We start from the raw sequence: 15,664 nt of genomic DNA, 5'->3' as shown, positions 1-15,664 counted from the left end.
CCTCTGGGCCCTTTAATAAAAAAATATATATATTATATATATAAAAAAAATATAAAACAAATTATAAAAAGAAATGACAAAAAAAGGGGGGTTGCTATCCGGGACCTTGGGGACCTCTGGGCCCTTTAATAAAAAGAAAAAAATAAACTTCTGGGTCCTTTAATAAAAAACAAATAAAAAAAATATATAAAAAAAATACAAATTTATAAAAAATAAATAAAAAAAGGGGGGTTGCCATCCGGGGCCCTGGGCCCTTTAATAAAAAAAAATACATCTATAAAAAAAAGAAAAAAGAAAAGGAAGAAAAGAATATAAAAAAAAATGTAATTATTATTTTTTTTTTAAAAGGGGGGGGGGGGGGGGTTGCCATCTGGGGCCTGGGGACCTCTGGGCCCTGTAATAATATATATATATATATATATAAATTTACCTCTGGGCCCTTTAATAAAAAATATATATATATAAAAACATAAAAAAAACAAAGGGGGGTTGCCATCCAGGGCCCTGGGGACCTCTGGACCCCGTAAAAAAAGGGGGGGTTGCCATCCGGGTCCCTTACAGGTGTACTGCCTGTAGAGAAATAATTTTTTATAGGAAATAGACACATACATGGTAGACATAAAGATTATTTAAAAATTATACACATGGAATACATAGTATATGATGTGAGCCCGAGTGAATCAACGTGTTTCACCGTTAGGCTTCTTCAGGACTCATTCAGGATTCAATAGCTGCAAGAGCAAGGAAAAGGGTCTCACTATCTCACAAACAAATCAGTCTTGATCAGCGAATAGCTAAAGAAGATTTATCCAATGAAGCAAAGGGAGATTGGCTCATAAAAAGAAAGCGCGGTTCATATAACATGAAGTCAAAGGAACCAGTGGCCCCTGGGTTAGAGGTAAAAGTTTCTTCATGTTGTCACCTCACACAGGGGAAAATGGATATGAATGACCACGAAGGGCAAAATATAGCCTCTAAGGACAATGGGTCCCACGGCCCTCCCGTTAAATCAAATACTCTACTCCAGAGTATCAGATACCATACTCCAGAGTGTCCAATAAACCAATAAACTTGGCTCTATCCAACCATTGAAGTGTACTGTGTTCAAAGCCGTATTATATTGCTCAAGATAAATTTGTGGTATTGATGTAATCCCCTGGGAGAGAGAAAATGTATAGAGCGTCTTGCTCTCTCCCAGGGGATTACTCTGATACGTCAAAATATAATACGGCTTTGAACACAGTACACTTCCATGGTTGGATAGAGCCAAGTATATTTGTTTATTGGACACTCTGGAGTATGGTATCTGATACTCTGGAGTAGAGTATTTGATTTACTCATTCTCCTTAGAGGCTATCTTTTGCCCTTCGTGGTCCTTCGCTACCATTTTCCCCTGTGTGAGGTGACAACATGAAGATACTTTTACCTCTAACCCAGGGGCCACTGGTTCCGCGCTCTCTTTCTGTGAGCCAACTCCCTTTCCTTTTAATGGATAAATCTTCTTTAGCTATTCGCTGATCAAGACTGATTTTGCTTGCGAGATAGTGAGACCATTTTCCTTGCTTTTCCTTGCTGAGCACTCGGGCTCACATCATATACTATGTATTCCATGTGTATGATTTTAAAATAATCTTTATGGGCCAAATCCTCAAAAAACGGGCTTAACTTAACTTTTCCGAGTTAAGTTACACCGCCGCAAATCTCCCAAGTTAGGTGCCTATCCTCAAAGCACTTACCTGGAAATTTTCGGCAGTGCAACTTAACTCCGTCCGGCGCAAGGCGTTCCTAATACAAATGGGCGATTCCCATTTAAATTAGGCACGCTCCCGCGCCGGACGTACTGCGCATGCCCGTGACGTCATTTTTCCCGACGTGCATCGCATGTTTTTACGATACGCCGAGTTTTGAGGATCGCGCCGGGTAAAAAAGTTGCGTCGGGAAAAAAAAAATTCAAAATAAAAAAAAAAAACGCGTCGTGAGGAAGAAGGGTCTACTTTTACAAGGTGTAAACACTTTACACTTTGTAAAAGCAGCCCTAATTTTACACTTGCAAACTAAAACTTACGGCGAAAAAACGAAGCTGAAAAAGTCCTAATTTGCATACGCTAGGCGGCATTTCGACACGAAATGCCCCCAGCGGCGGATGCGGTGCTGCATCCTAAGATCTGACAGTGTAAGTGTCTTACAGATGTCGGATCTTCTGCCTATCTTTGGAAAACTGATTCTGAGGATCGTTTCCAAAGATAGGCACAGGGATACGACGGCGGAACAGCAGATCCGCCTGCGTATCTCTTTTGAGGATTTGGCCCTATGTCCTTCTGTATACGATGTATGTGTCTATTTTCTATTAAAAATGATTTCTTTACATCCCTATTGTTTATTGTGCTGTTAAAGTCAGATTTGGGGTTACCTCTCTTTCTGTATTATTATTATTATCTACGGATGTGGCAATGTGAGTGCTGTCTTTTCATAATTCAGTGCTTTCAGAAAGAAGTGTGTAACAGCACTGGTGAACGGGAGTGAACCACAACTGCGGTTAGCAAGGATTTCAATGTGCTTCTTTATGTGACAACTCAGTATTGGGCCCCAGGCGTCACTCCACACAAACAGGAGTTTGGGGGATCTCTACATCATCTCTGTGTGCCACATAAAGAAAGGCGTTGAGCTACTAAGAATGGACACATTACAACATGCGACCAAGGCTTAGCGTTTAAAATTATATAATATAGTTCAAGATCAAGATTTCAATACACCTCTGTAACGGGAGGGCCATGGGACCCAAAAGCTCTTACACAGATTGAGCCAGGAAATAAGGGACATATGTTGGATTGTTTTAACATGGGTCTGTAATCCACAATATATTCAAGAATGTCTGCAAGAACTAATTACAGGTTGTTGATTCTGAACCCAACAGGTCAATAGAAGAGTGACTCATTCATGTGGGAACACAGACTGTTAAGGGGGTAATTAAGTCTGCTACTGTCATGTAAACTAACCTTAGTCTGGCTTCTAAAGACCTTTCATTGTGTTATACTAATTGACACTGTATTGTGTGAATTTCTATTGATGATAGATGTGTATTGTGAGTTAGCACAGTCTAAAGGTCAGATGTCTGACTTATGTCTACTAAAGGAATGTGAATTGTATAGCAGGTGAGAGAAGCCGGACTCGTGATGTCTGACTTGTCAGCTGTAGCTAATTATCTCATGTGGATTGTGTCAGACCTGGTGCCAAAAAGTCTGACTAAAAGATGTGTATTGGGCCTCATTGTATCATGTTGTGGGTGGAGTTCAGTCATTGTTCCTTGGGGTTTCTAACTGTATAAAAGCCTGAGTTTCCCATTAAAGGCTCTATTCGTTTGAACCTCAAACAGAGCTGTGTGTCTCATTATTGGGGTTCGTCTGCCGGATTGTGGAGTGTCGATAAGCTGTCTTGGGTTCGGAATGGAATATCTTAAACCGCGTTAACCCCTGTCCTATTTGGGGTTCCGTTACAACCTCTATATGCAAGTGATTATCAGTCCCCAGGCGTCACTCCACACAAACAGGAGTTTGGGGGTTCTCTACATCATATCACTTTGAGCATATAGGGATGTATTTGGCCACTAAGGGAGATGATATGAAATACCATCAACCCCTAGCGTAGAAAATGTTCAATAATTCAGGACAAGGCCTATAAGGGATTTGTACTTATGTCAAGCTCGTAGTAAATAAGAATTGTAGTGGCAATTAGTAGTTGCGTATGAGAGGCAATATAGCTCAGGTAGTAGTAGTTGCATATAAAAGGGAATATAGCTCAGGTAGTAGTAGTTGCATATAAGAGGCAATATAGCTCAGGTAGTAGTAGTTGCATATAAAAGGGAATATAGCTCAGGTAGTAGTAGTTGCATATAAAAGGGAATATAGCTTAGGTGATTATAGTTGCATACAAGAGGTGAATATTGCACAGGTAATAATAGTTGCACATAAGAGGCGAATATTGCTCAGGTAATTTGAAGGTAGATGGCCCTTTAAGGTATTCCTTAGCACACAGTCCTTAGCACAACAATATATCCCAAATAGTATGTTGATATCCATAAGGCATAATAAGTAAGAGCAATTGTATTAGATGGAACATATGCTGCAGATCTTCTTATAGCACTACAAGTGACACAATAGCTACTTATCCGTTTGCAGGCTTCAGTGTAGAAAACAGGGATTCCGTGGTGTAGGGTGTTCAGTAGGAAGGCCTCAAAGGATGTCCCCAGCAATGACTCTGTGTTGCAATAGGTGCAACAGCACCAAAGTAGTAGTTGTAGTCTGGAGCGGTGTATCAGCATGGGGAGCGATGGCACCAATAGGCCGAGCTACGGCTGACAATAATAGAATGAGGCTTCTGTTTAATGTGAATGCCTTTATAGACAACTGACCAGGTGCATCGCACTGAATTCAAGAAAACTGCCATGGATAGCGGCGCACTTCCGCGTTCCAAGCTGGAAAGCATGCGGCGCCGGGCGATGACGTCATCGTGTGAGCGCTGAAAGCGCCTGTTATTACAAGTAACAGGCGGCGCGAGGAGCGCCTGCTACAAAGTGGACCTATAGGACCTCATATACAGGAGTCGCATGAGCAGAATGGAGAGGTGGAATGGGGGATGCAGTCTATGACCGTCACCCTCAGGCTTCTGTAGCAGAGATATGTGAATCACGAGACTGGCTGAACAGAAGATCACCAAATCTCTCTCTATATTGTGGAGTAAATAACTCGGACACAAGATTAATAAAATTGGCGGATAAATTTGCATTTATTAAACGGATGCACAGTGATATACAGAATATATTATATATGTTCTCATTCATAGGATAACATAGAAGATATACACATACACAGCAGATTAGTATACAAGCCGCTCAGCACCGGTATATGCCGAGGAGATGCAGATATACATTATAACCGACAAATGGCGAATGCAGCAAGACAGAGTTTGAGGCTTCCTGAGATGCAGAGTTCTCCAGTCCGCGAGGTATGAAGTGTCAGCTCTGTGTACCAGCCGGGAGGAATGAAGTGTCAGCTCTGTGTACCAGCCTGGGAGGTATGAAGTGTCAGATCTGTGTACCATTTTGGGAGGAATGAAGTGTCAGCTCTGTGTACCAGCCAGGAGGAATGAAATGTCAGCTCTGTGTACCAGTCTGGAGGAATGAAGTGTCAGCTCTGTGTACCAGCCTGGGAGGTATGAAGTGTCAGCTCTGTGTACCAGCCTGGGAGGTATGAAGTGTCAGCTCTGTGTACCAGCCTGGGAGGAATGAAGTGTCAGCTCTGTGTACTATCCTAGGTAGTATGAAGTGTCAGCTCTGTGTACCAGTCTGGAGATATGAAGTGTCAGCTCTGTGTACCAGCCTGGGAGGTATGAAGTGTCAGCTTTGTGTACCAGCCTGGGAGGTATGAAGTGTCAGCTCTGTGTACTATCCTAGGTAGTATGAAGTGTCAGCTCTGTGTACCAGTCTGGAGATATGAAGTGTCAGCTCTGTGTACCAGCCTGGGAGGTATGAAGTGTCAGCTTTGTGTACCAGCCTGGGAGGTATGAAGTGTCAGCTCTGTGTACCAGCCTGGGAGGTATAAAGTGTTATCTCTGTGTACTATCCTAGGTAGTATGAAGTGTCAGCTCTGTGTACCAGTCTGGAGGTATGAAGTGTCAGCTCTGTGTACCAGCCTGGGAGGTATGAAGTGTCAGCTCTGTGTACCAGCCTGGGAGGTATGAAGTGTCAGCTCTGTGTACCAGCCTGGGAGGTATGAAGTGTCAGCTCTGTGTACCAGCCTGGGAGGTATGAAGTGTCAGCTCTGTGTACCAGCCTGGGAGGTATAAAGTGTTATCTCTGTGTACTATCCTAGGTAGTATGAAGTGTCAGCTCTGTGTACCAGTCTGGAGGTATGAAGTGTCAGCTCTGTGTACTAGCCTGGGAGGTATGAAGTGTCAGCTCTGTGTACTATCCTAGGTAGTATGAAGTGTCAGCTCTGTGTACCAGTCTGGGAGGAATGAAGTGTCAGCTCTGTGTACCAGCCGGGAGGAATGAAGTGTCAGCTCTGTGTACCAGCCTGGGAGATATGAAGTGTCAGCTCTGTGTAACAGTCTGGAAGGTATGAAGTGTCAGCTCTGTGTACTATCCTAGGTAGTATGAAGTGTCAGCTCTGTGTAACAGTCTGGAAGGTATGAAGTGTCAGCTCTGTGTACTATCCTAGGTAGTATGAAGTGTCAGCTCTGTGTACCAGCCTGGAAGGAATGAAGTGTCAGCTCTTTGCACCAGTCCGGCAGGTATTAGGATATTATTGCAGTTGAAGATGCAGCATGTTTCCCCTTCCTGATATTAAAGTTTGTTTTGTATAAATTCCCAGAAGTATTCATAGTTATATTATAGAGATAAATGAGCCCCTCCCCCGGCCCCATCCCATATTTATATTGCTGTTAGTCCCGGAATATTCCCATGAGTTCTGTCCGGCTCCTTGTCCTTCATCGCGCACCCCTTACCCGCATGCTGGGCTTCGCGCTCAGATGTCTCTTTGGCGACATTGTGATGACATCGTGAAGAGATGGCTCTTTATAGAGAGCGACTGAAAGGCGAGGAGATCAGAGGAGGAAGCGGAGGAAGGGAAAGAAGAGGAAGGGGAAGAGGGGTAAGAAGAGGAAGGGAAAAAGGGGGAAGGGAACGGGAAAGAAGAGGAAAGGAAAGAAGGGGAAAGGAAAGAAGGGGAAGGTAAATAAAGGGAAGGAAAAGAAGAGGAAGGGGAAAAAATAGCAGTAAGGGAAAGAAGGGGAAAGGAAAAAAGAGGAAGGGTAAGAGTAGGAAGAGAAGGAAAGGGAAAGAGGAGAAGAGGAAGGTAAAGAAGAGGAAGGGAGGGTAACGGAAAGAAGAGGAAGGGTAAGAGCAGTAAGAGAAAGAAGGGAAAGGGAAAGAAGAGGAAGGGGAAGGAAAAAAAGGGGAAGGGAAATAAGAGGAAGGGGAAGGAAAAAAGGGGAAGGGAAAGAAGGAGAAGGGAAAGAAGGGGAAATAAAAGAGGAGGAAGGGAAAGAAGAGGAAGGGAAAGAAGAGGAAGGGAAAGAATGGGAAGGGAAAGAATGGAAAGGGAAAGAGGAGGAAGGGAACAAAGGGGAAGGGAAATAAGGGGAACGGAAATTCAGGGAAGGAAAAGAAGAGGAAAAAAAGAAGGGAAAGAAGAGAAAGGGGAGAAAAGGAAAGAAAAGAAGAGGAAGGGAAAGAGGAGGAAGGGAAAGAAAAGGCAGGGGGAAAAAAGGAAAGAATGGGAAGGGAAAGGGAAAGAGGAGGAAGGAAAATAAGGGGAAGGGAAATGTAGGGAATGAAAAGAAGAGGAAGGGAAAGAAGAGGAAGGGGAGAAAGGGAAAGAAGAGGAAGGGGAGAAAGGGAAAGAAGAGGAAGGGAAAGAAGAGGAAGGGGAGGAAGGGAAAGAAGAGGAAGGGGAGAAAGGGAAAGAAGAGGAAGGGAAAGAAGAGGAAGGGGAGAAAGGGAAAGAAGAGGAAGGGAAAGAAGAGGAAGGGGAGAAAGGGAAAGAAGAGGAAGGGAAAGAAGAGGAAGGGGAGAAAGGGAAAGAAGAGAAAGGGAAAGGAGGGGAAAGGAAAGAAGAGGAAGGGTAAGAGCAGTAAGAGAAAGAAGGGGAAGGGAAAGAAGGAAAATAAGGGGGAGGGAAAGAAGAGGAAGGGAAAGAATGCAAAGGGAAATAAGGAGGAAAGAAGGGAAATGGAAAGAAAAGGAAGGGGAAGGGAAAGAAGAGAAAGAAGAGAAAGGCAAAGAAGAAAAAGGCAAATAAGGCGAAGGAAACGAGGAGAAAGGGAATGAGGAGAAAGGGAAAGAGGAGTAAGGGAAAGAAGAGGACGGGAAAAATGAGGAAGGGTAAGAGAAGTAAGGGAAAGAAGGGGAGGGGAAAGAAGGTGAAGAGAAAGAAGGGGAAGAGAAAAAAGGGTAAAGGGAAAGAAGAAGGGAAAGAAGAGAGAGGGAAAGAGGAGTAAGGGAAAGAATGGGAAGAGAAAGGAGAGGAAGGGAAAAAAGAGGAAGGGAAATAGGAAGAAGAGAAAGAGGAGAAAGGGAAAGAAGTGGAAAGGGAGAGAAGGGGATGGGAAAAAGGATGACGGAAAAAAAAGAGGAAGGGAAAGAAGAGGAAGGGAAAGAAGGGGAAAGGAAAAGAAGAAGGCAACAAAGGGGAAGGGGGAAAGAGGAAGAGAAAGAAGAGGAAGATAAAAAAGGGAAAATTAAAGAAAAAGGAAATAAATGAAAGGGAGGGGAGAGAAGGAACATCAAGGCAAAGGGGAAGGAAGTGAAATAGTAGGAAGGAAAGGATAACAAATTGAAATAAGGAAAAGAAGGAATATAAAGAGAGAGGAAGAAACAAACGTTGGTAAAATAAAGAGAAAAGAAAGAATGAAAGGCAAGGAAAGGAATATAAAGAACCCAAGAAAAAATAAGGGATGGTTAAGAATATAATAGGAAAGGGAGGTAAGGAAAACAAAAAGAAAGTAAATAAATAGAAAGTTAGTAAGAGGAATAGAAAGAAAAAGGAAGTAAGGGAGGGGAGGAATATAAAGAGAATAGAAGCAAGGGAGGGAATGAAAAAGAGAGGAAGAAAATAAGAGAGGGGTGAATATAAAAGAAAAGTAAGTAAGGGAAAATAAAGAGAAAAGTAAGGGAAGGGAAGAATATTTAAAAAAGGAAATAAGGCAAGGGGAAAAATTGGAAAGGGAAGTAAGGAATGGAGAGGGATTTAAAGAAAAGGTAAGTTAAAAGAAGGGGAGGAATATGAAAAGAAAGGACGCCAGGGAAGGGGAAAAGTTTTAGAAAAAGGAAATAAGGGAAGGGGAGGAGGAACAGAAAGACAAAACAAGGGAAGGAAATAAAAGGAAAGTGAGTAAAGTGGGTGGGGTGTGGGGATAAAAAGAGAAAGGAAGGAAGGAGGAAGGAAGGAAGAGAAGGAAAACAAAGAGGAAGAAAGTAAGAGAGAGGGATGAATATAATGGAAAAGGTAGGGGAAGGAAAATAAAGAGAGGTAAAGGGAAGTAGGTAAGGGAAGAATATACAGAGAAAGGAAGTAAGGGAAGTGGAGGAATACAAATTGAAGGGGAATAAGGGAAGTGGAGGAATATAAAAAGAAGGGGAATAAAGGAAGGGGAGGGAAGGAATACAAATAAAAAGTAAGGGAAGGAAAATAAAGAGAAAGTAAGAGAAAACAAGAGATATAAAGATATAGGAAGTAAGGGAAGGGAAGGAGTATAAAGAGAAAGTAAAACGAAAGGAAAGGGTATTGGAAGAAAGAAAAGCGGAGAAGAAAGAGCAGAACCATAGACACAGAGATAGAAGGGAAAAGAGAAAGTTACAAGAAAAAATTATGAGCAGAACTTCTAAACCACGTTTCCACCCCCCTGTATATCATCCATTTCTTACCCTCGCTGAGTTTGGGCAGGAAGTGGGCAGCGGGTCTGTGCCGCTTCACCCGGTTGCCCTCCATGGGTCGTCCATCTTTTCTCAGGCCCAAGTACCATCCGCGACCAGAGCTGCGCTGGCGGTAAAGCGTGGAGGAGTAGGTGACAAAGTAATTGTCGAAGACGCTCTCTTTGAAGCGACACTCGGCCGTAAAATGAAGCTGCAGGAAAGAATGAGGGAGGAGGAAAGATCATTTGGGGTCAGATGTTAGGAAATAGTTTGTTTATTTCCAGAGAGTAAGCATTCTACATCAGTATTATATGTTTTACATTAAAGCTAAACTCCAAGTCCTTATAAAAATTGTTATGTTTATGTTATTTTATTTTTTAATTTGTGTCTCTGCCTCTCCCACAATGGGGAGATTTCTGTGCAGTAGTTTTTCATGTCTCTGACCCTCCCACAATGGTGAGTGTGACAGACTCACCCAGGACATCCCCGGACCCTCTTATGTCTAAAATCATCCTATGTCCACTAGGGGCATAGGATGACTGAGGAATGATATCTTGGATTACCTGAGATGGGCTTATTATGTAATTATTATCCACAATATATTCCAGGATATCTGTAAAGAACTATTTACTGTTTGTTGATTCTGAACTCAACGGGTTAATTGTAAGAGTGACTTATTCATAATTTTGGGACACATACTGTTAGATGCTAATGTCCTCACCTCCAGCCATCTATCTGTTCTCTGTGCTAATTGACCCTGCTATTGTGTGAAGATGTCCTGTGTTTACACTTATGATAATGTGTATTGTATAGCAGGTGAACGAGGAGACGTGACGTCTACCCTGAAAGGTCATATCTATGAGTCGCCTAGTCTCTGTAAATAATTAGTTAATTAGCTCATGTTAATTTATGTTCTGGTTACGTCCTCTTTAAACTGTATATAAGGTTGCATTCTTGGTTCTAATAAACGCTCCATGTTCAGCAGACAAACAAGTCTTGTCTTGTTGTGTGCTTGTGAGCAGCTGGAATATCTGATATCTATATCCAGACTGATAGGAAGCGGTATATGACGGAAGCACTCAAGGGGAGTGTGGGACATTCCGTTACAGTGAGATTTCCCTGCAATAGTTTGTGTCTCTGCCCCTCCCACAATGATGAGATTTCGCTGCAGTAGTTTGTGTCTCTGCCCCTCCCACAAAGATGAGATTTCCCCGCCTCAGCTTTTGACACCCTAGGCGAAACTTCGTTCAGAATATAGCATTGGGGAGTGGTTCCAGAGGAGTAGGGACAATCGGGTTAGATCTGGCCAGGCCACATTCCCGGTCCTCATTGCAGAAACCATCAGCATAATTTCAAGCCAAAGTACCACTGCTACATGTTCCGTAAGTGGCTCTGAATGGCTGTGCTCTCCCGCCGGGCCAATTGTACCTGGTTGGAACTTTCTGCAGTTCTGTGTGGTTTCTGCTGCCGTCACACCACGATGCCCTCTACCCACAAGCATCTTGGGAAGCCCTAAGCAGTATCTCAAGAAACCTTGAAGGCCCTGAGATCTTGGTTTCCCATTAGAATATGAAGGGCGTGGAAATTCGTCACAGGCTTCACACTCAGAAGATGCTCACCGATCCATAGAGACAACCCTCGGAATTCATGGCGATGTACAGGCCACAGGCCGAGCTCTGGATGGCCACCACCCGAAGACCCACAGGGATAACATTGAAGAGAGCTAAGAAAACAGAAGAAAAGGACGGTTATGGAAAGAGAAGTAGAAACAAACATTGAAAATTAACACAAAATTACAAATTCACATCCCCAAAAATTGAGGGACTACAAGTCCCAGCATGAGCCCTGAATTCCATCCTTGTGACCTCCTCCTCCCATCCCTCAGTGGGTGTCACCTACTGACAGCACATGCTCCCCAATGACACACACATTTTAAGTCATCCGCCCCACCTCAGGCAGGTACAGATTGACTCTTAAGACTTGGGTTTCCACCTTTTCTTCAAGTCAAACCCGAAGACTTCAGCGGCGCACAGGCTTGAAGGACACGGCGACCACTACTAGGACTTCCCTGATGCCTGATAAACTTGTACATCCATCATTGCAATGATTGGAGGTCAGAAGAGTGACCTCTGACTGGTAGGCATGTAACAATTCCGGCAGTAAATTAATTGCAAAATCACAGCTGATCAAAAGTAAACAAACTTCCCGGTCATCGGCATTCCTTTTCCTCGCGTGCTGTCACAATGTGAGGAGAGGAGAGCCGGTAACCAGCAAGTGTGACAGGAGACATTTACACTGATAATCAGTGCAGCCCCATCACTGCCTATCGGTGCTGCCTATCAGTGCCTCCTCATTAGTACCAGCTTCAGTACCACCTATCAGTGCCCATCAGTGTAGCCCATCAGTGGCCATCAGTGCTACCTATCAGTGCCTCCTCTTCAGTGCCAGCTTCAGTGACTGCTGGTTCTCAATTTTTTTTGGGGGGGGGGGCGCAAACAAACTGAAAAAAAAAACCCATCAATTGCAGCCACTGTGCCCATCAAATGAAGCTACTGTGCCCACCAATTGCCGCCACTGTGCCCATCAATTGCCGCCACTGTGCCATCAAATGCAGCCACTGTACCCATAAATTGCCGCCATTGTGCCATCAAACGCAGCTTCTGTGCCCATCAATTGCTGCCAGTGTGCCCAGCAATTGGCCCTACTGTGCCCATCAATTTCTGCCAGTGTGCTCATCAATTGCCGCCACTGTCCCCATCAATGGCTTTCACTACGCCCATTAATTGCCGCTACTGTGCCCATCAATTTCCGCCACTGTACTCATAAATTGCCGCCATTGTGTCATCAAACGCAGTTTCTGTACCCATCTGTAACGGAATGACCCGTGACAAACAGAGACTTTGAAGGATGAGGGGTACTCCTGTGCCAGCGTCACTAATAACTCTTGGGTCTAAGCTCACCCTGTGTCCCTTTTGGGCATAGGGTGACTGAGAAATATTAATTAGAAATTACATGAGCTGGGACATAACTGATAATTCATATTGCAGGATATCTTGAGATATTCAAGTGATTTCATGCTGACCCACAACCGGTCAATAGTGACTCATTCCTCTGTGTAACATAGGCTGTTGATATGCTAATTGAGTCTGGACTGGGGTGAGGTGGATTTGAGCTTGGTAGACAGCCTGGCTTCTGGATCTCTCATTATGTATGCTAAATACTGTTTTGTGTGTGGAATGTGACTTGTCAAGCTGTGGTAATTACCTCCTCTAATGCGGAGAAGGGGGGACGTCTGGAATGTTTAGTAATTAGCCCATCTGAAGGTGTATTGAAGCCCCCCCAGTGTGTGATGTGTTGGTGGAGAGTTTGATTGTTCCTGTGATTACTGAAACATGCCTTGTAAACTGTATATAAACTTGAGAGCTAACCATTAAAGCGGTCATACATTTTGACTTGTCTTGTTATTTCTGGGGAAATGGGATGTCTGATGTCTGCTAGATTGTGGGGTGTCAGATAAGCTGTCGTGACTGATGGAAGTTAAATCGTAAACGGTGGTGACCGTTACACCATCAATTGCTGCCAGTGTGCTCATCAATTGCTGCTACTGTGCCCATCAATTGCTGCCAGTGTGCCTATCATTTGGCCCTACAGTGCCCATAACATTTCTGCCAGTGTGCTCATCAATGGCTTTCACTACGCCCATCAATTGCCGCTACTGTTCTCATCAAATGCTGCCAGTGTGCATCCCCCACCCGGCACTTACCTGTCTCGGTGGGGCAGTGGGTCACAGCGACGGTGTCCTCCACGCTCCTCGATGTCTTCTACCGTCCTCTCTTCCCGACCTCTGCTATGATTGGACCCCTGATAGGCGTCCAATCACAGCGCCTGTCATTTCAGCCAATCAGGTGACCAGTAACAGACCCGGCAACCCGATTGGCTGAGAGACGGATTCAGCGTTAGCAAAGCGAATTCCTTCACTTTGCTAACACACAGCTAAGTGAACAGCCAACGCCCAGCATGGTGCCCGCTGTTCGGTTTTTTGGACGCCTATTAGAGCCTTCGGCTCTAATCAGGTGCTTCCAAAAAACACCCCCGCCGCTGTAATTCAGGTGCTCGGCGCACGAAAAGGGGCCGGACACCTGAATAGGGGGTGTCAGCAGCGACCATAGATAGATTCATGCAATGCATGAATCTATCTATGATTATTAGAGTGGTGCAGGAGAGAGGGGGTGGCGCTCCTGTGCCCTTTATGGACTCACCGCCTATAAGTGCCCATTAGTGCAGCCTATCAGTGCCTCCTCTTCAGTGCCAGCTCAGTACCACATATCAGTGCTAGGGATGAGCTTCGAGTCGAACTCATGTTCGACTCGAACATTGCCTGTTCGCCTGTTCGGCGAACAACGAACAATTAGGGGTGTTCGCGGCAAATTCGAAAAGCCGCGGAACACCCTGTTAAAGTCTATGGGAGAAATCTAAAGTGCTAATTTTAAAGGCTAATATGCAATTTATCGTCCTAAAAAGTGTTTGGGGACCTGGGTCCTGTCCCAGGGGACATGTATCAATGCAAAAAAAGTTTTAAAAACGGCCGGGAGCAGTGATTTTAATAATGCTAAAAGTTAAACAATAAAAGTGAAATATTCCTTTAAATTTCATACCTGGGGGGTGTAAAGTCAGCATGTGAAATAGCGCATGTTTCCCGTACATAGAACTGTCCCTGCACAAAGTGTCATTTCTGAAAGGAAAAAAGTCTTTTAAAACTGGACTTGCGGCTCTAATGAATTGTCGGCTCTGGCAATTCAGAGAGAATTCATTCATAAAAAAAAATAAAAAATAGCATGGGGGTCCCCCCAAATTCCATTACCAGGCCCTTCAGGTCTGGAATGGATATTAAGGGGAACCCCGCCGTCAATTTAAAAAAAAAATTACGTGGGGTTCCCCCCAAATATCCATTCCAGACCCTTCAGGTCTGGTGTGGATTTTAAGGGGAACTCCACCCCAAATTTAAAAAAAAATGGCGTGGAGTTCCCCCAAAAATTCACACCAGACCCCTTATCCGAGCACGTTAACCTGGCCGGCCGCAGAAAAGAGGGGGGGACAGAGTGCGGCCCCCTCTCCTGAACCGTACCAGGCCACATGCCCTCAACATGGGGAGGATGTCCACATGTTGATGGGGACAAGGGCCTCATCCCCACAACCCTTGCCCGGTGGTTGTGGGGGTCTGCGGGCGGGGGGCTTATAAGAATCTGGAAGACCCCTTTAACAAAGGGGACCCCCAGATCCTGCCCCCCCCCCTATGTGAATTGGTAATGGGGTACACTGTACCTCTACCATTTCGCAAAGGAAGTGTAAATAGTTTAAAAAAACACACACCGTAGAAAAAAGTCTTTAGCATTATTAAATTCACTGCTCCCGAAAAAACGGCCATTTTTAAAACTTTTTTTTGCATTGCTACATGTCCCCTGGGGCAGGACCCAGGTCCCCAAACACTTTTTAGGACAATAACTTGCATATTAGCCTTTAAAATTAGCACATTAGATTTCAAACGTTCGAGTCCCATAGACTTTAACAGGGTTCTAAAGTTCACACGAACATTTGGTGTGTTCGCAAGTTCTGGTGCGAACCGAACAGGGGGGTGTTCGGCTCATCCCTAATCAGTGCCCATCAGTGCGGCCTATCAGTGCACTGCACATTATTACAGCCTATCAGCGCACATCAGTGAAGGAGAAAAATTAAATATTTGCAATTTTTTATCACAGAAACTAAGAAAAACTTTCTTGTTTTTAAAAAAATTTCAATCTTTTTTCATTTGTTTAGCAAAAAATAAAAAACCCCAGTGGTGATTAAATACCACCAAAAGAAATCTCTATCTGTCTAAAAAACCGCACAATTGTCCTTCAAAGTGTGACAGCGCTAAAAGCTGAAAAGGTCCTGGGCTGGAAGGGGGTGAGAGTGCCCGGTACTGAAGTGGTTAAGAGAGTCATTGTCCAGAAAGGAGATGGAAGCCGGGTGGAGTGGACCTTTCACACCTAGGGATGCCGCATGTAGACAATGGGTTGAGATAAAACTCACTGAGGTTCTCACTACCAGGGTGCAGACAAAGGACAATAGCAGTGCTGGGACAAGGTCATCTAGAGCCCAGGGCGAACATGCCAAACTGCGCCCAACCCCCCCCCCCCCAAGATGGGTGAACATTATGTGTCTGCAAAAATCCCCCCACAAAAACTCAGAGCAGTAATCTGCAATACACCCCCGCCC

The 15,664-nt window shown here is 44.3% G+C and overlaps 1 protein-coding gene across 1 annotated transcript in view; it reads right to left on the bottom strand.

Annotated features, from left to right (window-relative positions):
- Positions 1–4,758: 4,758 nt before the first annotated feature.
- The window catches only part of FGF11 (fibroblast growth factor 11), a 34,518-nt gene continuing 23,612 nt past the window's right edge, over positions 4,759–15,664 (bottom strand). Inside the window, exons 3-5 of the mRNA XM_040347124.1 lie at positions 11,029–11,132; positions 9,422–9,620; positions 4,759–6,584 (exon numbers count right to left, since the gene is read on the bottom strand). Of these exons, the coding sequence (XP_040203058.1) occupies positions 6,484–6,584; positions 9,422–9,620; positions 11,029–11,132 (404 nt within the window). The 3' untranslated portion in view covers positions 4,759–6,483. The remainder of the gene's footprint in view (positions 6,585–9,421; positions 9,621–11,028; positions 11,133–15,664) is intronic.

This window comes from Rana temporaria, chromosome 3 (assembly GCF_905171775.1).
Source record: "Rana temporaria chromosome 3, aRanTem1.1, whole genome shotgun sequence".
Classification (NCBI taxonomy): domain Eukaryota; kingdom Metazoa; phylum Chordata; class Amphibia; order Anura; family Ranidae; genus Rana; species Rana temporaria.
This window is presented reverse-complemented; position numbering and strand designations above follow the sequence as displayed.